This window comes from Mirounga leonina, unplaced genomic scaffold (assembly GCF_011800145.1).
Source record: "Mirounga leonina isolate KUSES-001 unplaced genomic scaffold, KU_Mleo_1.0 Mir_94, whole genome shotgun sequence".
Taxonomy (NCBI): Eukaryota; Metazoa; Chordata; class Mammalia; order Carnivora; family Phocidae; genus Mirounga; species Mirounga leonina.
In genome coordinates this window covers 56,118,445-56,137,536 of record NW_023270855.1, presented here as the reverse complement: position 1 = coordinate 56,137,536, position 19,092 = coordinate 56,118,445, and the positions used below count along the sequence as shown (strand labels likewise).

The window sequence follows — 19,092 nt, the reverse complement described above, 5'->3', positions numbered from 1 at the left end:
CCCCCCCAACCATCTGCTTTCTCATCTGTTCCCAGGACTCTCCAAGCTCATTCCAACCTCAGAGCCTCTGCCCAAATGGAATGCCCTTCCCCCAGTCTTCCCATGCTGCCAGCCTCCTGCTCTCAGGTCTCCACTCAAAAGTCACCTCCTCAAAGAGGCCTTCCTTGACTGCCTGCAACTGCGCCTCCCCTCCTTCCCCTTCTTCTGGCTTATTTTCTTTGTGGCGAGTATCACCATCGGCTTCCTTCATTTATTGGTTTACTCCATTGTTATATTTCTCCCCTCTGGCATCAGTCAGGGTCCTTGCAAAGAACAAAACCAATAGTTTTTCATTTTATATATATGATATATATTATTAATCATATTTTATGTTAAAAATCATATTATACTAATTATATAACGTGTCATATTATATATTTACGTAGAAATTATTTGGGTCGCCTGGGTGGCTCAGTTAGTTAAGCGACTGCCTTTGGCTCAGGTTATGATCCGAGGGTCCTGGGATCCAGTCCTGCATCCGGCTCCTGGCTCAGCGGGGAGCCTGCTTCTCCCTCTGCCTGCCGCTCCCCCTGCTTGTGCTCTCTCTCTGTCAAACACATAAATTAAGAACCTTTTAAAAAAAGAAATTATTTATGTTTGTGTTACTGTATTTATTAATTTACACATTCTTTATTAATATATATTATACAATTATTGTACTTTTGCGTTATACATACAATTATGTGCAATTACATATAATTGTATATATAATTATAGATGTCTTTTACATGTAATATATAGACTATATTATATACCTTCTATATTATTTTGTACATGAGTTTATTTATTTTGAGAGAGTAAGCAGGGCGAGGGCAGAGGGAGAGGGAGAATCTCAAGCAGACTCTGTGCTGAGTGCAGATCTCACGACCCCGAGATCACGACCTGAGCCGCAATCAAGAGTCAGACGCTCACTCACTGAGCCGCCCAGGCGCCCGGAGTAGGTGTATTTTCCACGCACAGGACTTACTCCAAGGCAGCGGCTCACACCCCGTGGGGACAGAGACGGGGACGGGCGGGTCTGAAATGCACGGGGCACGCTCTGGTGGCACCACTGGCCGGAGGCAGAGTTGCTTCTTCGGGGAAACCTCGATGCCTTTCGGTGGCAGGAGACCCACATTGTCGCGTAGAGTGTCTTTTCCTTAACGTCCCAGCGTTGTGGATGTCCGTCTACCAAACACCTTGACAGCAACACCTGGATGGTGTTTGATCGACTAACCGTGGCCAGGGATCTGTCCTCACTCCGCACAGGATGGGGATGTAGCCCAGAGCCCCAACACCCAACGTGCATTTGTTAACTGAGTGAAAAGGAGGTGCTAGTTCTGTTCCCATTTTACAGAGGAGGGAAACCGGCTCAGAGCAGGAAGGGTACCACCCACGTGAGTTGCACTGCAAAGTAGAAGAGTGGGACTGTGCTTCCAGGTTCTCTCAGACATCCGCTCTGTCTCCCTGGGGCCTCAGTTTCCCCGTCTGCACCGAGCAGCTGGATGCTTTCCCCACATGGACGTTTCAGCTGCCGCCGGGCCACGTTCCGCTTGGTTGTGGCTTTACGTGGACCCGTCCAGGGTTGGGAAGCTGAATCACATCCTGATAGGAACCAGACAGCCCGGGCTGCAAAACAGCGCAGCTTCCTTCCGGTGGGGGAGGGGGGAGATGGTGGCAGGACAGGGGGTCCAGAGGACCCCTGGCTGGACGGAGGACCGGGTGCCCAGGCCCATGGATTTTTCCGATGTCCACTGGGGTCGGTGCACGTGTGCTGAAAGAGCACAAGGGGGCGGTAGAGAGCAATGTCTAGAATCAGCTCGCCACTGGGTGGTTCCTACTCCCCTCCCCCCAGGGAGTCCCAAGGCCAGCCTCAGTTTCCTCCTCTGTGCAGTGGGCTCCTCCCTGCCTGCTAGGAGTGCTGTGAGGAGCAAGTAAGATCATGCCATGAACATCCCGAGCCGGCACGCAGGGAGTGCCCTGCCCATGGGGTAAGTTAGATTCCAGACCAGGAATGGCAGCCAGAGACATCAATGGGCGCCGGGCAGGCAGTGGACATGCTAGAAGGAGCCAGAACAACATTCCAGCACCCAGGGGAGCAGGAGTGGCCCACAATCCGCTCCTGGTGGGTGGCTGCCACAGGGCGCAGGTCCGTGGTTGAAGAAAAGACAGAAATCCAAAGCTTTTGTGTCACGTCTCTGATTTGACAGCAAACCTAAAATGTTTTTAAATGCTGCATGGGCAGGACAAAACTAGAGGAGGCGCCTCCACCGTCAGTCTGCAGTTTGGGGTAACCTGGCAGGTGGCGGGCATGTTTCCGGGGCTCCGGGGCCCTGGACTCCTTCATGAGTCACCCATGTTGAGAGCCCCAGACAACAGGGAGCAGTAGGGACACGAAACGGGCCTGTACGTTGGCTCGTCAGCCCCGTCTGCCTCTTCTGACTTTATTCCAAGCTTGTTTTTTTTTTTTTTTTAAGATTTTTTATTTATTTATTCATGAGAGACAGAGAGAGAGAGAGAGAGAGAGGCAAAGGGAGAAGCAGGCTCCCAAGGAGCAGGGAGCCCGATGCGGGACTCGATCCCAGGACTCTGGGATCATGACCTGAGCCGAAGGCAGACGCTTAACCATCTGAGCCACCCAGGCGCCCTAAGCTTGTTTTTCTTTTAAGTGAGGGAAAATTCCCGGAGCGTGAAAGCAACGGTCTTAAGTGCACCACTCAGTGGCATTTGGTACATTTACGATGTTGTGCAGCCCCCACCTCTCTCTAGTTCCAGAACATTCCATCACCCCAAAATGAGACCTCGTCCCCCTCGGCAGCCACTTGTTACCCCATCTCCCCACCCCCAGCCCCCATGAGCCCCCTTCCCGTCCGTGGATGAGCCTGATCTGGACGTGTCACCCACGTGGACTCACACCCCATGTGGCCTTCCGTGTCTGCTTCCTTCCCTGAGCGTCGTGGGCTCAGGTCCGTCCCCGGGCAGCGCGTGTGGGCGCCGCACTCCTGCTTGAGGTCGATGGGCATTTGGAGTGTTTCCACGTTTTGGCTGCTGTGAATCATGTCGCTATGAACACGGGGTGTGAGCTTTTGTGTGGACACGTGTCTTCACTTCCTGTGGGCCTGTTCAGTGTGGACCTTTGAGCTGCATGGGAGCAGAGTGAGGTCCCATTCTTCCCTTACCACCCAGACCCTCCACTGCGCCTGGGGGGTAGTGGTTGCTCAAGGAACACTGGAGGTTTGATGAGTGGGAGGAAGGGGAGCAGAGGAGGAAGGGCACCAGCCTTGAGAGGAACAGAGGCAGCGAGGGAATGAATGGTTTTCAAAAGGAAAGGAAAATGCATTCCATCACTCCATGCCCTCCTCTCCTGAACAGCTCCCCATTCAGCCCTGCTGGCGCTGCTGGGTCACAGGGGTGAATTAGCGCTTTCCCGAGTCAGCATGCCCTGAGCTAGAGCGCTCTGCAAAAGTTCTGCCTCGTTGACTATTTCCCGGGAGCAAAGGAGCTGGAGCGTCTGGGTCAAACTCAGGCAGCGTGAGCTTTCGCTCCCAAAAGTGGCCTGGGCATTGCCAGAAAAAAAAAAAAAGGTCTTATTTTGGGGCGCCTGGGTGGCTCAGTCGGTTAAGCACTGACTCCTGATTTCGGCTCAGGTCATGGTCTCAGGGAAGTGAGATCGAGCCGCGCATCAGGCTCTGTGCTCAGTGCGGAGTCAGCTTGTCCCTCTCTCTCTGCTCGTCCCCTGCTTGTGCTCGCGCTCTCTCTCTCTCTCAAATAAAGAAACAAAATCTTTAAAGAAAAAGAAAGTCTTATTTTGCAAATCCATGCTCAGCCAAGGATTAAAAGGGGACAAATGCATAGTTGGCAGCATTATTTAAAAAAACAAAACTTTTGGGCGCCTGGGTGGCTCAGTGGTTAAGCGTCTGCCTTCGGCTCAGGTCATGATCCCAGGGTCCTGGGATCGAGCCCCACATCGGGCTCCCTGCTCAGCGGGAAACCTGCTTCTCCCTCTCACACTCCCCCTGCTTATGTTCCCTCTCTTGCTATATTTCTCTTTGTCAAATAAATAAATAAAATCTTAAAAACAAAACAAAAAAACAAAACTTTACCTTTTAGAAGTTTTAGATTTACAAGGGCACCTGGGTGGCTCAGTCGGTTGAGTGTCCAACTCTTGATTTTGGCTCAAGTCATGGTCTCAGGGTCAGAAGATCGAGCCCTGCATCGGGCTCCACCCTTAGTGGGGAGTCTGCTTCTCTCCCTTTCCCTCTGCTTTTCACCCCCCACCTGTGTCTCTCTCTAAAAAAAAAAAAAAAAAAGTAAATAAATAAATAAAAGAAGTTTTAGAATTACAGAAAATTTGCAAGAATATTACAGAAAGTTTCTGTATGTTCTGCATTCAGCTTGTCCTATGATTAACATCCTGTATTAGAAGGGTTCATCTGTTACAGTTAATAGACCCATGTTGAAACATTCTCAGCAAAGTCCACAATTTATTCCGATTTCCTCAGTTTCCTCCCATGTCCCTTTTCCGTCCCAGGCTCCCACGTGACATGGAGTCATCATGTCTCCTTCGGTTCCTCCGGGCTGGGACAGTTTCTCAGACTTCCCTGGTGTTTGATGCCTCTTGAGAGTGGTGCGGAGGACGGGGAAGGGGTTTTGTAGGAAGCCCCTTCCTTGGATTTGTCTGGGGTTTTTCTCATGGTGAGACCGGGGGGATGGGTTTAGGGAGGAAGACCCCCGAGTCAAGTGCCCCGAGATGGCATCAGGGGACGTGCCATCACCATGGCTTGTCACTGCGGACGTTGGCCTCGGTCCCCTGGCTGAGGTGGGTGGTCAGGTGTCTCCACTCTTGGTCACTCGCTTCCCCTCTGCATGCTGGGGCTGGAGAGGGACACTCTGTAAGCCCACGCTTACAGAGAAGGGAGTCCTTCTCTGTCTCCTTGACGGCAGAGAAATCGACATACATTATTTGGAATTCTTCTGCACAGAAAATTTGCCTCTTTTCCCTATTTATTCATTCATTTATTTACATCTTTATGGACTCATAAGATGTATTTTGTTGCTCGAACTGTTCCGGCGCTGGCCATGGAGAGCTCTTCTGGTTGATCACTGTGTTTTCTTGACAACTTCTTGCAGCATTTAGTAGCCAAAATTCATCAGAGACCACGCTCTGCTGGGCCACCCCTGAAAAGTACTGCGTGTATTCCAAAGTGAAACTGTGACACGGTACTGCATGAGACCCTCCTTCTCTCTGGGCTTTGGCTTTCTGCATCCAAAAGGAGGAAAGAACAGCTTAATATCCACGAGACCATCTGAAGGGAGCCCTCCGGCACTGATGTGTTAGGATTTTCTGTGCCGACGAGCAGGTGCGTTCTGTCCCAGTGACTCCCCAGAACTAACCGAGTCTTGTTGCTGTTTGTTTGCACCCTGCGCTCCGGTGGCTGATGTCTGCGCTCGGCCGGGTCTGCAGGCCACTCCAGGAAGAGACGGGGATGGACCCACTTGGCAGCCCCACGGAAGACACGTCCTGTAAGTATCTGCTTCAGTGTGCAGAAATGGGCGCACTGTTTCCAGATCTCGCTCTGCCTGAGGCTGAGACTACAGACGTGTCAGAGGCCATACCTCCTGGGTGGAGTGTCAGGGAAGGGGGGGGTTGTTCTGCCCGGAAGCCTGGAGGGAAAGCAGCCAGGGTGGGTGAGAGACGTGTGGGCCTGGTCACGAGGCTGGCATGTGGTGTTGCTATGTGTCCTTGAGGCTGGTTGTTCAGCCTCTCTGTGCCTCCGAGTCCTTATCTATTAAATGCAGGTAGTGAGCTTCCTGCCAAAGGGGGCATGCAAGGACTTAATGAGGTGACATGTATAAAGTGCCCAGGGGTTGCCAGGCATAAAGTTAGCCCTGGGAAGGCTCTGTTGCCCTAAGCACTCAGGAGGGCTCAGGGCTCCAAGGTTCCAGAGGAGCTGTCCTGAACATGTGTTCTTCTCCGTGGCATCTCCTCAGAGTCCTGCTGGGGGCCCCCCTTCTGCCTGCATTTCCCCCTTGTGGCTCATCACAGTGCCCACCCTTTCTGAGAAAAGACTGACCAGAGAGGGACAGCCACATCCTTGACATCACACAGCGCTAAGAGAGGGGTGCGTCCCCTTTGGACCCCTGTTTCCTACTTCTGTACAATGAAGAGTGTGTAATAACAGTACCCCACTTCCTAGGTGTGGCTGGTTGAATAACAGCCCCCAAAGATATTCAAATCCTAATCCTGGAATCTGCGAATGTCCGCCCACATGGCCAAAGGGACTTTGCAAAAGAGATTTATTGAGTTAAGGAGATGGACAAGACGTGATGGTGAATTTTATGTGTCCACTTGGCTGGGCCACAGTAGCCAGAGATGTGATCAAGCATTATTCTAGGTATTCCTGTTGAGTCACTTCTTTGATGAGATTAACATTTAAATGAGTAGACTCTGAGTAAAGCAGATTGCACTCCATAATGTGGGTGGGCCGCATCTAATCAGTCAGGGGCCATTAAGAGGAAGAAGACTCAGGTGTGGTTCATCCTGGGGCAAACCCTCTTCAGCTGTGAACATGTGACACTGGACAGGTTATCTGCTTCCAACATATGATGGTGGGACAGGCGTGGGATAGACATTACCTCTGCCTTGCTTCCCTGCTGGGGAGAAGTGTTATGCGGACACCCCCAGGCTCCCTGTCACCATGCTATGACCTGCAGCTCTGCCCCCTCCGGGAGAGGGAGCCCTGCTTCTACCAAGCACCCCTGACTCACCACTCCCCACCTGCTGTGCTGCCCCCGCCAGCCAAGTGGTCCTGGCAGTCACCGCCTCAGTGTCCCCATCTGTAAAGTGGGTGACGTGGCTTGCCACGCCAGGTCATGGTGAGATCTAGAAATCATGTCATCTACCTCCCAGTGTCTCACGAAGCAGTCACCTCTGACCCGTGGCTTAGGGCCAGAGAAAGTCAAAGAAAATAAAAAGTGAGGAGCTGGTGCATGTAATTGTGGATTGGTGAATGTCTTCATCTGGTGGGAGAGGGGCAGGGCTCTCCCCCCGGCTCGCTATTTTGTCCTCACCGTCCGCAGATGAAACTGGGGGTGACTTCCCAAGGTCTCTGGAAGAGTAGCCTCTTTCCCTCGAGCTGGCTTGGGGGCAGCAGGGGGGCACTTTCCTCGCAGGGAAGGTAATCTCCGTCACCCCCGAGGGGCCAGCTCTGCTCAGCCCGCTGAGGGATCGGCTCCAACCCCTTGGGGGCAGCCCCGGGGCAGGTAGGGAAGCCACTTTTTACAAGGAGACCAGAGTCCCAGCTCAGAGCGTCCAGGAGAAAGCAGTGCGAACCATGAGGCATGCCCACCCTGACCAGCTCCCGAGAGATCCGGAAGGACCTGCACCCTCCGTGCCTCAGTTTGCTCACCTGGTGAAGGGGATAATAACAGAACTTGCCTCGCATGGATATTGCAAACATGAAAGCACTTCGCAGAGGGCCGGGCCCACGTGGCGTGGTGTCAGTTATTAAAGCGGCAAACATACGGAGAGGTGAAAAGTAGCATGGGGGGGCGTTCTCTGCCGCCCGTGTCCCGAGGCAACAGTGATCAGATCCTGGTGGGTCCAGAGCCGGGCAGGGTGCCCAGGGGGCTCACCCCGTGTGAGTCCCATCTGGCAGATGGTAAAAGTAAGTCAAGCTTAGAGAGTCGAGGTGTCTGCAGGGTGGAAGTTTCCAGCATTGAACCCTGCCTGCCCCAAAGGATGGCCTCTGACTTCTCACCATTCCACATGATGGGGCGACAAAGAAAGGGGACAAAGAAAGAACCAGCGAAGGTGATTTTGTCCCATTTTCCACACAGCCCCTCCCAACACGTTGAACTTCAACGGAGCTCATCGGAAGCGGAAGACACTGGTCGCCCCGGAGATCAACATCTCCCTGGACCAGAGCGAGGGTTCCCTGCTGTCTGATGACTTCCTGGACACTCCCGACGACCTGGACATCAACGTGGACGACATCGAGACGCCCGACGAGACCGACTCGCTGGAGTTCCTGGGGAACGGCAATGAGCTGGAGTGGGAAGGTGAGGCCCAGGGGCTCAGGTGGGGCAGGGGCTCCGACCCAGGGCGCACAGAGCAGCCCAGAGAGCGCCCGTCCCCTGCTGCTTCGCCGCATGCGTTCTTCTTGTGGGCTTGAGGGTTTTTCTTGGGGGGACGTGGCTTTCACATGGTCCTCAAAGGTGACCCGGTCCACAGTGAAGTGCCTGCAATGATTGCACAAGTGTGTGGGGAACATTGTGCAGGAGCAGGTCCTGACTGAGGTGCGGGGCGGGCGGCGGGGACACGGCAGGGGAGGTGGCACCCGGCCCCATGCGCGGCCCTCGGCAAGACAGACGCTAGACGACGAAACAGATGCACAAGCTCATTGCCGTGGTCGTCGGTGCTCAGAGGAGAGTGGGGTGAGGGCTTGGGACAGGGCGGGGGGTGGGGGGGCTCACCTGAGGGGCGGTCCTGCCGCAGGGGTCACGGGGCCATGCCTGGGGACGTCTGGGGCTGTCACACTGGGGGTGCTCCTGGCATTGACAGGAAGGAGGCCTGCTCAGCTCCCCCACCAGCCCCTAGGACGCTCCGAGTTTTCTTCTTCCCAAGAGGGAGAAGGATTTATTTGTTTTTTTTTTTTTTAAAGATGATTTATTTATTTATTTATTAGAGAGTGCGCAGGAGAGAAACAACATGAGAGGGGAGAGGGTCAGAGGGAGAAGCAGGCTCCCCGCTGAGCCGGGAGCCCGATGCGGGGCTCGATCCCAGGACTCCAGGATCATGACCTGAGCCGAAGGCAGACGCTTAACGACTGAGCCACCCAGGCGCCCTATTTGTTTATTTTAAAAAGATTTTACGTATTTATTTGACAGAGAGAGAGAAAGAACAGGAGCAGGGGGAGGGGCAGAGGCAGAGGAGAAGCAGGCTCCCTGCCGCCAAGCAGGGAGCCCGATGTGGGACTTGATCCCGGGACCCTGGGATCATGACCTGAGCAGAAGGCAGACGCTTCACCGACTGAGCCACCTAGTCGTCCCTGGTGTTACCTCTTTAGATGTTTGCTGGAATTCAGCCACGAAGCCACCTGGCCCTGGGCTTCCCTGTGCTGGGGGTTTCCATCACTGATCCGATTTTCCTGCGTGTTCAGAGGCTCTGGGTCCAAAACCAACAGAGTGCTCTGGGAGGCCAGCAAACGGGAGGCCCCAGAGGGCTTCCTGGAGAAGGTGGCATTTGAGCTGGGCCATGAAGGGAGAGTAGGAGGGGCAAATGGACGAGCAGGGCCTCTGGGCAGGGAGAAGTACATAGCCAAGTGTCACGGGAGGAAGATGAGGGTCACACGTCCACAGACAGCAGGGGAGAGGGGTACCGGGTGGGAGGCTGGGACAGAACGTCTGGACTCAGGCGTCCCTTCTGCTCGCCCTGGCCTGCTTCCAGATGACACGCCCGTGGCCGCCGCCAAGAACATGCCCGGGGACAGTGCAGACCTGTTTGGGGACGGTGCAGCAGAGGATGGCGGTGCCACCAACGGACGCCTGTGGAGGACAGTGATCATTGGAGAACAAGAACACCGAATTGACCTGCACATGATCCGGCCCTACATGAGGGTAGTGACCCACGGAGGTGAGACCGCACCCGTCGGGCTCCGCCTGGCTCCCGCCAGCCAACTGGAGGCCGTCAGAGGCCCTCTCTGAACCTCAGTCTCTTCATCTGAGCCACAGGGATGTTAAGTCCTCATCCCCGGGGGCGGGGGCGGGGAGGGCAGGCACGGACCGGCTGGGCGCACACAGGGGTGCCTGCGAGGGTGGCCGGACAGCCCAGGGCTTTGCTGACTCCCCCAGCCAAGGCGCTGCGACTCAGAGCTGTACCCTCCGGGAAGGGGCCTCGCTGGCGAAGAGGTGGGCACCTGGGCCAACTCAGAGCGCCAACCACTCCCTGGCCGCCTCTCCCCAGGGTACTACGGCGAAGGTCTCAACGCCATCATCGTGTTTGCTGCCTGCTTCCTCCCAGACAGCAGCTCCCCCGACTACCACTACATCATGGAGAACCTCTTCCTGTAAGTGGCCCGCCCGCCCCACGCCCACGGTTCCCTCGGCTGCAAGAACCGCCCATCCTCACCCCAGGCACGACCCCGGGGGAAGGGGTGGTAGGCAAGTGCTGCACCTGAGACTCGGGGAGGTTGCGTCACCTGGCCGGGGACACCCTGCTACAGCTGGGTTATGACGGGGACAGACACGACACCTGGAGGGTAACAGAAAGGGCCTCCGTAAATCGTGATCACTCCGGTGTTTGTTATTAGGAAGGTTTCCCTCTTACCCGGTGGGGCTGGGCTGCCAGGTGGTTCAGAGATGACCAGTCAGAGCAGGAAGAGGCCCCAGAAAGCAGGGAGCCCCCCATCCCCCCCATTTACGGGGGGGAAGTAGAGGCTGAGACAGAGGAAAAGATTTTTCTAAAATTGCTCAGGGAGAGTCGGGGCAGGGACGGACCCCAGACCCCTACTGCCCACTGCAGTGGACTGTCCACTGGGGGGTGCGTGTTCCCCAGCTGGATCTGGGGCTCTGAGATCCACCTGTCAGGATTCACGGAGACGCTGGATGAGGTCATGCCTATAAAACACGTGGTGCCTAATAAGTGCTCCGTAAAATTGTAATTCTGCAATGATTGTGCCCACTGACACTGATTTGGGGTGGGCTGGGCTTTACCTGCACCCCCACCCCGAGTTGCCAGGATGCCCCCCACCCCGCACCTGAGGAGGTGCCACAGGTGTTCAGTCGCGGGGACTGGGGCTCCCTAACTCTGGCCCTCCCACCGCCCCCCCCCCCCGTCTCCTGCACCTGTGACCAGGTACGTCATCAGCAGCCTGGAACTGCTGGTGGCCGAGGATTACATGATCGTCTACCTGAACGGAGCCACGCCCCGGCGGAGGATGCCCGGCATCGGCTGGCTGAAGAAGTGTTACCAGATGATCGACAGGAGGTGCATGGTGGGGCGGGGCCGCTGGGGGTGCAAGGGCCCTGGGGCCCCCTGGAAAGCGGCGTGGTGGTCAGCCCGCCAACCGATGACCGCAGACGGGCGGGTTGAAACCCACAGGCGTGTTCGCCGTCCCGGCTCAGGAGGCCAGAAGCCGAGGAGCGGGGCGTGGGCAGGGCCGGTTCCTTCTGAGGCCATGAGGGGGAGTCTGTTCCCCGTGTCTCCCGGCTCCTGGGGGTCGTCGGCCATCCTCGGCGTCCCTCGCCCCATCCCTGCCTCCGTGGTCACGTGGCCTGTCCTCGTGTGTCTGTGTCCAGACACCCCCTCTTTATAAGGACCCCAGCAATTGGATTAGGGCTCACCCTGCCCCAGTGTGACCTCATTTTAGCGAAATACATCTGTGATGACCTTATTTTCCAATGTCCCTTCTGAGGTCCAGGGGGGTCAGGACTACAACTTAGGAATTTGGGGGGAGATGCAGTATGACATGACCACAGCTGGCAGTCAGAACCAGGGCGCCCCGGGAGATCTTCCAGGAATTCGAGGCAGCATGGCCACGTAGGCAAGAGCTCAGACTCCGAATGAGGTGGCAGCGGGACTAGACGTCAGGGTGGCCGCCCATAGACTCCGCGATGGGGCCCAGCTTCGCAGCCCCTCCTCCTCCCTGGAGACTGGAGATGAGCTCAGGGGGCAGGGGCGCCCGCTGGGAGCACAGGGGACGTGGCCCCTGTTAGCTCCTCCCTCCCGGGGGCTTGCTTCCTCTGCTTCCCCTGCAGATTGCGGAAAAACCTGAAGTCTCTCATCATCGTGCACCCCTCCTGGTTCATCCGCACGGTGCTGGCCATCTCCCGTCCCTTCATCAGGTAACGACGCTGTGCCCTGTGCCCTGTGCCCTATGCCGGGCCTCTTCCCGGGTTATGTGCGTCTCCTGTTTTAATCTGTATTTTGCAGCATCTCTACCATGAATATGTATTGTTGCTTTATTATTTTTTTAAGGTTTTATGTATTTATTTGTCAGAGAGAGAGAGCACAAGCATGGGGAGCATCAGGCAGAGGGAGAGGGAGAAGCAGGCTCCTCGCTGAGCAGGGAGCCCAATGCGGGACTCGATCCCAGGACCCTGGGAACATGACTTGAGCTAAAGGCAGACGCTTAACCGACTGAGCCACCTAGGCGTCCCTGTATTGATGCTTTAAACCATTTTCAATCCCATGTGTTGTTATTAAGGGACTAGCACAGGAAAAATACTAGCAAGAAGCCCTCCCATAGTAAATGTTGGATACCTTTTCACGTTTACAACCACGACCTGAGAGGCTGATGCTGTCGTGAACCCATTTCACAGAGGAGGGAATTGGGGCTCAGAAGGGTCAAGGGACTCAGCCAAGGTCACGCAGCCAGGTCGCTAGGCCACCACAGTCCCCCCAGAAGTGAGCCCAGCTCTGTTCACTCCAGCATCTGTGCGGGGACCCTGAGGATGCCAGGAGGGTCTGAGCCCCTCCCAGCAATAATGTCACGAGCCGTGTGTGTTGGGGGTCCTCGAGACCACCCTCAGCTGTGACGATTCACTGGAAGGACTCACAGAACTCAGAGAAGCTGTTACTTACTGTTTGCTACAGGGGAAGGATGCAGATCGAATGTGGAAAGGACAAAGGGGTCCCCTCCCACGGACTGGTTGCAAAAGCCCTCAATTATCTCTGTGATGATGTGTAAGAATAACAGAGGAAGTACCACCATGCAGCAAGCTCATTTTGCTCTCCAAGGTTTTCACAGGGGTGTAGCCACACGGGGATGGAGTAGCCAAGCGGCCGATCTTAGCTTCTGTCTTCGGGCGACCCAGAGGTCACACTGATGGGATGTGCCCAAGGCACCCACCAGAGGTCACATCCCTAACACAGACTATGCGGCAGGGCTCAAGGCCCAGGTACCCAGGGCACTCAGCAGGCAGGGCATTCCAAGTGCTTACTGGCCACCTCCCACGAGCGTCAGGAATCCGTTTTTTTTCTTTGCAATGGGTGGGGTTTGAGCACTTCAACCTGCTGGGTTAATCCTTTACTGAGCGATGTAAAAGTGCCCGATATACAGATCAAGTAAAACAAAATTAGTCGTGTGAAACGCCCTAGTCGATCACATAAACCCGATATTTAATTTAATATGATTCATTGAATCGAATCGAGATCCTTCAAGGGGTGCCTGGCTGGCTTGAGCGGTAGAGCGCACGTCCAGCTCTTGATCTTGGGGTCGTGAGTTTGAGCCCCACGTCGGGTATAGAGATTGCTTACATAAATAAACCTAAAAAAAAAAAAAAATCCTTCACGTCCACATTCCCAGTTAATGATGTGTGACGAGCTTGAGGGAAGGTCCACCCTCTGAAAGGATCACGCTCTCAGCGTGAACAATTTGCAAGGAGGTGACCTCAGCCTGTCTGAGTTCAAGGACTTGGCAGCACCTTAAAATATTTGCATACTAGTAAAATCAGGGGAGTCTGTATGCTCATCACGGGCCGTGTGTGTAACGATGAACCCCCTGGGCGAAACGATGAGCACGCACCCCAGCCGAAGAGAAGCGCACTCTGCTGTCCTCAGTATCCCCTAACCGGCAACTGACATTTGCCTCGAATGCAGATAACTCTCTCACCCGTGATTGCTTTCCCACGAGCGAACTTTGAGGGTCTCGATTTGAGCTCTCAAAGCAAAAGAAAGAAGCAGGAGAGAAAAGTGAGCCTCCCCATTTACAAGCCGAGGAAAGCGGAGACCATTCTGGGCCCCCGGCGGCCCCGAGGGTGTGATTACAACTCAAGACGAGGCCGCTTTGTCCTGTGATGATCAGAAGGCTGGGGACGCCCCTCGCCCCAGTGAGGAGTTCTGCCTCCCAGGAACCCCCCCCCCCCCGACCGGCCCGCCACCGTGAGACAGGAAGCCGGCCCCACAGGCAGACAGAGCCTTGTCACTGTGGCAATTCCGACATTGGTGTCCGAGGACCGGCATGCTGGGCGTCACCAGGTGGCGGCAGCAGGTGCGGGCTCTGCGCACCGTAAAATCCTTTCTAACAGGGCGCCTGGGTGGCTCAGTTGGTTGAGCGACTGCCTTCGGCTCAGGTCTTGATCCTGGAGTCCCGGGATCGAGTCCCACATCGGGCTCCCTGCTCGGCAGGGAGCCTGCTTCTCCCTCTGACCCTCCCCCCTCTCATGTGCTCTCTGTCTCTCTCATTCTCTCTGTCTCAAATAAATAAATAAAATCTTTAAAAAAAAAAAAAAATCCTTTCTAACAAACCAGCTCGGTCCACCCCGCGAGCCCTCCGGGCCGGACGTACTCAGGTAGTGTGGACACGATTCCAGCCTGTCTGTCTGAGGCTCACTCCCTGCCCGCGGGCCCTTCTCATGACAACAGGAGGGAGACCTCGGGCTCCAAGAATAACTGGCTTTTTTTGTTTCCTTCTTATTAAAAAAAGTGGTTTGAACTGCACGAAAGCAGTTGGTGCTGCTCATTCCGCCGCACACAGCCGCTTTGTGACTCTCCATGGGGAACGTCTGTCGTGCCTAATCAGTTACGAGTGGCCTTCTGCCGAGCGACGGCTTGCTTTTTCCCTAATGGACACTGTGAACCGTGTAATTCATCACGTGTCTCCCTTTGCATCAGCCGTTGGAAAGCCGGAGCCGAATTTCCATCTCATCTCTAAAAATAGATAGGAAACGCCTTAGCACACTTTTGTAGACGTTGGGCTCTAGCTTACTTTTTTTTTTTTTACTGTTACTCGATTGTTTTATTATTTCTGTAGTGCTGTATTCTCCAGGCCTTCTGTCTGTCATTTAGAAACATTATTTGACCTTGAAAGAAAGCTGGGCACCTGGGTGGCTCAGTCCTTAAGCGTCTGCCTTCGGCTCAGGTCATGATCCCAGGGTCCTGGGATCGAGTCCCGCATCGGGCTCCCTGCTCCTTGGGAGCCTGCTTCTCCCTCTGCCTCTCTCTCTCTCATGAATAAATAAATAAAATCTTAAAAAAAAAAAAAAAGAAAGAAAGCGTATTTTGCATTTTACCAGACTTAGTTTAACTAAATTAAAAAAAAATAATAACAGTAACCATGAGTTCGAAGCAGCAGCTGGTGACAAAGCTCGGCAGGGACCCTTCCCTTGACCCCGGTGCGGCTCTGTCCACCCCCACGAGGGCCGGGGGTAGAGGCTGGCCTGGGCAGGGACGGAGGTTTGATGGAAGGTGCTCAGGGCATCCCTGTTGGCCAGCACACCTTCCGGGCTTAGACCGCAGACCTCTCCCTCCCTCTCCTCCTGCTAGCGTCAAATTCATCAACAAGATCCAGTATGTGCACAGCTTGGAAGATCTGGAGCAGCTCATCCCCATGGAACACGTGCAAATCCCAGAGTGCGTGCTTCAGTAAGTGTCCCCCGCCCCCATCCCCCACGCCCCCCCTCCCCGGACCCCTTCCCTCCCCTCTCGGATGCCTGGGGAACCAGACACGAGCGGGAGCCGCAGAGCAGAGGGAAACACGGTGAAACATGCACACATGAGATAAGAGGGTAAGTGGGCCAGCGAGCCCCGGCCCACTGCTTGTTTTATCAATAAAGTTTTATTGGCACACAGCCACGCCCATCCATGGACAACGGATCCACTAGGGCTGCTTCTGAGCTACATCTGAATTTGAGTAGCTGTGGCTGAAACTGGCCTACAAAGTGGAAAATATTTACTCTCTAGCCTTTTGTAAGAAAACGGCCCTGCTGGAGGAGCATGCTTTCTAACGGCTCTGTGCAGTTGCCGGTGCTGAATCAGGCCCCCCAGAAATCTACTGAGTCGTATCTACCAGATGCTGGAATGAGACTGTTTCTCCGTTCCCAAGAGGAAAGAGAGTCCCCGGGCAGCACACGGACCGGGGAAGGAGGGCCGTGTCTGATGCGTTTTACTTTCTGTCTTCCAGGTATGAAGAGGAAAGGCTCAAGGCCAGGAGAGAGAGGTCCGTGCAGAGGGGCTGTCTCATTGGGGCTGAGTCAGGGCTGGGGCTGGGTGGGGCCCACAGTTGGGGGGCAGCTGGTGGCTTCTGCTCAGCAGGGACCGATGACATCCACACACACGGCCCTGTTGAGGGCTTTGAATCGGACGAGGGTTCTAATCCGGTCTCCCCCACTGAATCCCAGAGTGACATTAGGCGAGCAAAAAGTTCAGTTACCGTGAGAAATCAAGACAGTGGGACCCACTTAGCAAAAATGGTGGCTCGTAGTAATCATGATAAAATTAAGTTGTCCCTTGACAGAGGGGACAGAAGCTCCAACCTCACCCCGGACAGACCCAGAAATGCCCCTTCACTAACTTTCTGGCTCAGTTTTCATCCGTGGCATCACCACGAATGGCGGTCACGGGAGCCTCGGGAGTATTCCAGTCCCGCCCCACCCCCCGAGCAGGGCAGGGCCAGGATTCCTGACCGCATCTTACAGCCCGGGGATCCAAGGCTCAGAGAGGGCAAGGCACCTGCCCAAGGCCACACAGCAAGTCTGGGAGAGGGTTGGGGCTTTCTGTCATTGCCAGGCCCTGTGCCTGCCTCAGGGGAAACAGGTGGATAAGAGAGTCGTGGTCCAGAGGGCTCCTCGAATGGCAAAGGAGAGGGACACCTCACCAAGTAAGGAGAGCGGGTCCTGCGGCAGGGTGGGTGACGTGGGCGGATGAGCCACATAAGGAACAGAGGGTGTGGCAGCCTCGCACCATGTCCTTCAGTAATGACGAGCCGTGGGCCGCACGGGGGGCCCAGGGCCGGCAGGACGCACCAGCCCAAGCCTTCGCCTCTACCCTCCCTCCCCTCCCCCTCTGCCTTCCATCCTGTCTTTCTCTCTCTTTTAATGTTTTATTGTGGTAAAATACACACAACATAAAATTCACCATCTCTGTCCCTCTGTCTCCCCGGATGGTGCCCACCTCCCCGACCTCCCAAGCCTTAGCTGTGGAGGGAACAGAGACCGGCCCCAAAAGCCGGAGTCAGGGCACAGGGCGACAGCGTCCGCCCGACGAGGGCCGCGGGACGAGGGCACGAGGTGTCAGGGATGACCAGCTGAGACAAATGTTCAGGGTCTCTCCTCCCCCGTCCTGCCCCCACTCATGCCCCCTTCCCCATGGCCGCCTCTGCCGTCAGTAACCTCCGGGGGATCTCTGCGCCCTCGTCACCCTCTCTGTCTCCCTCTGTCCCCAGCGCCAGGCCGCAGCCAGAGTTCCTCCTGCCCAGGTCCGAGGAGAAGCCAGAGGCGGCGCCGGCGGAGGGCAGGTGGGTGTGCGGGTGACCATGGGGGGGGCTGCCGAGCCCCCGAACGGCTGGTAAGAGCGACCACAGCGCTGTCATGACGGGGACTGGGAAAGCGGTGGGAATGGCCAGCGTGATGCCGGCTCCGTCGTGAGTGCTCGGGATCGGGGTCCCTCTTCCCTCCACCCCGGGCCGTCCCCACGGGGACACCGCAGAGGCCAGCAGTTCCATTGAAACCGTCGGGGCGCCTGGCCGGCTCAGTCAGTACACAGTGGGACTCTTGATCTCAGGGCTGTGAGTTCGAGCCCCACGTTGGGCTTAGAGAGGACGTCAAAAAAAATAAAGTTTTTATTTATTTATTTATTTATTTTTTTAGATTTTATTTATTTGAGAGAGAGAGAACAAGAGACAGAGAGCATGAGAGGGAGGAGGGTCAGAGGGAGAAGCAGACCCTCCACTGAGCAGGGAGCCCGATATGGGACTCGATCCCAGGACTCCAGGATCATGACCTGAGCCGAAGGCAGTGGCTTAACCGACTGAGCCACCCAGGCGTCCCAAAAAATAAAGTTTTTAAAAATAAATAAACAAACTATCAGTTGATAAAATGTAAAAGTCCGCTCCTCTCCGGGGCTCGGCTGCCTGCCCGGGGCCGTGGGCCAAGCCCCTGCGTGGCTGGCCCCAGCCCCCCTCTCTTTTTCTGGGGGGCTTCTTCACGGAACTGAAATTCACATGCAACAAACCGTTTTTTTAAGTGCACTTTCCGGGGGCCTTTAGGGCACTGGCAAAGCTGGGCATCCTGCACCACTCTCTAGGTCCAGAACGTCACCCCAGAAGGGACCCCATACCCGTTAAGCGTTGTTCCCTCCCCTCCTCCCCTTTTCTTTCTTCACACCCAGCAAGTCCTCTGGCGCCTCGCCCTGGGATGGGTGGAAAACACAGCCCGGCTCCAGCCTTCTCCCCACCACCCACCTCTGCCCTGCCTGGCCCTCCTCCTACATCTGACCCTCGTCATAGCCTCCATCTCCTGCCCTTGCGCCGCCACCGGGAGGGTTGGGCTGCCTGGACCCTGAGCAACCTCGGTGGTCTCGGCCCCTCGTCGCTGGACCCCGCCTGCTCACTGGTTATGCAGCAGACACGGGCCAGCCCTTACTTGTACCAGATGAAGATGAAGCCGTGTCAGCCCTGGTGGGGCTCTCGGCCAAAAGCCAAGGCCCCTCAGAGAGACAAATCATGCTAAGACATCTCTCTTCCACAGATCTGCTCCAGGTACAGAAGATCAGGAGACGAGGTGAGTGGGACGCAGAGCCATCTTGGTGCCTGATTTTCCAGATGTCCCACGTGGAGCCCGCCACATGAGAACCGCCCCACGATCCACTGTCTGGGGAGTCAGAGAGGCATCGGCTACTGGGACTCCAGGGTCTCCTCTGTGGCAGGCAGCCTGTTCTTGCACAACTCCAGGGGGCGCCACTGCCATGAGGCCCCAGAGCTAAGCCACATGGCGGCCCTGACTGAGACGCCAGCCCGGAGCCAGGCCCCGTAAAGCCCGGCTATTTATTTTTATTTTTAATTTTAAGTAGCCTCCATGCCCAACGTGGGGCTTGAACTTGCGACCCTGAGATCAAGAGTCGTGTGCTTTACAGACTGAGCCAGCCAGGGGCCCCCAGCCCGGGCTGGATTACTCAGCCACGGGTACGCTGTTTGCCCACGGCCAGTCTCAGGGTCCCCATCTGTTCCAGATGCCAGGAAAAGCCTGTGTGTTGGGGGTCATGGAGACCACCCTCAGGTTCAGGTTTGCTAGACGGACCCACAGAACTCGACAAAGCTGTTGTGCTTACAACTGTGGTTTGTTGGGGTTTGTCAGAGA

General features: G+C 55.6%; 1 protein-coding gene across 1 annotated transcript in view; it reads left to right on the top strand.

Moving 5' to 3' along the window:
* ATCAY (ATCAY kinesin light chain interacting caytaxin) overlaps nt 1-18,839 on the top strand; it is a 24,700-nt gene extending 5,861 nt beyond the window's left edge. The window contains exons 2-11 of the mRNA XM_034996683.1: nt 5,483-5,541; nt 7,858-8,079; nt 9,467-9,652; nt 9,983-10,085; nt 10,874-11,005; nt 11,776-11,862; nt 15,284-15,382; nt 15,921-15,956; nt 17,181-17,252; nt 18,484-18,839. Of these exons, the coding sequence (XP_034852574.1) occupies nt 5,483-5,541; nt 7,858-8,079; nt 9,467-9,652; nt 9,983-10,085; nt 10,874-11,005; nt 11,776-11,862; nt 15,284-15,382; nt 15,921-15,956; nt 17,181-17,252; nt 18,484-18,520 (1,033 nt within the window). The 3' untranslated portion in view covers nt 18,521-18,839. The remainder of the gene's footprint in view (nt 1-5,482; nt 5,542-7,857; nt 8,080-9,466; nt 9,653-9,982; nt 10,086-10,873; nt 11,006-11,775; nt 11,863-15,283; nt 15,383-15,920; nt 15,957-17,180; nt 17,253-18,483) is intronic.
* Nucleotides 18,840-19,092: the final 253 nt, after the last annotated feature.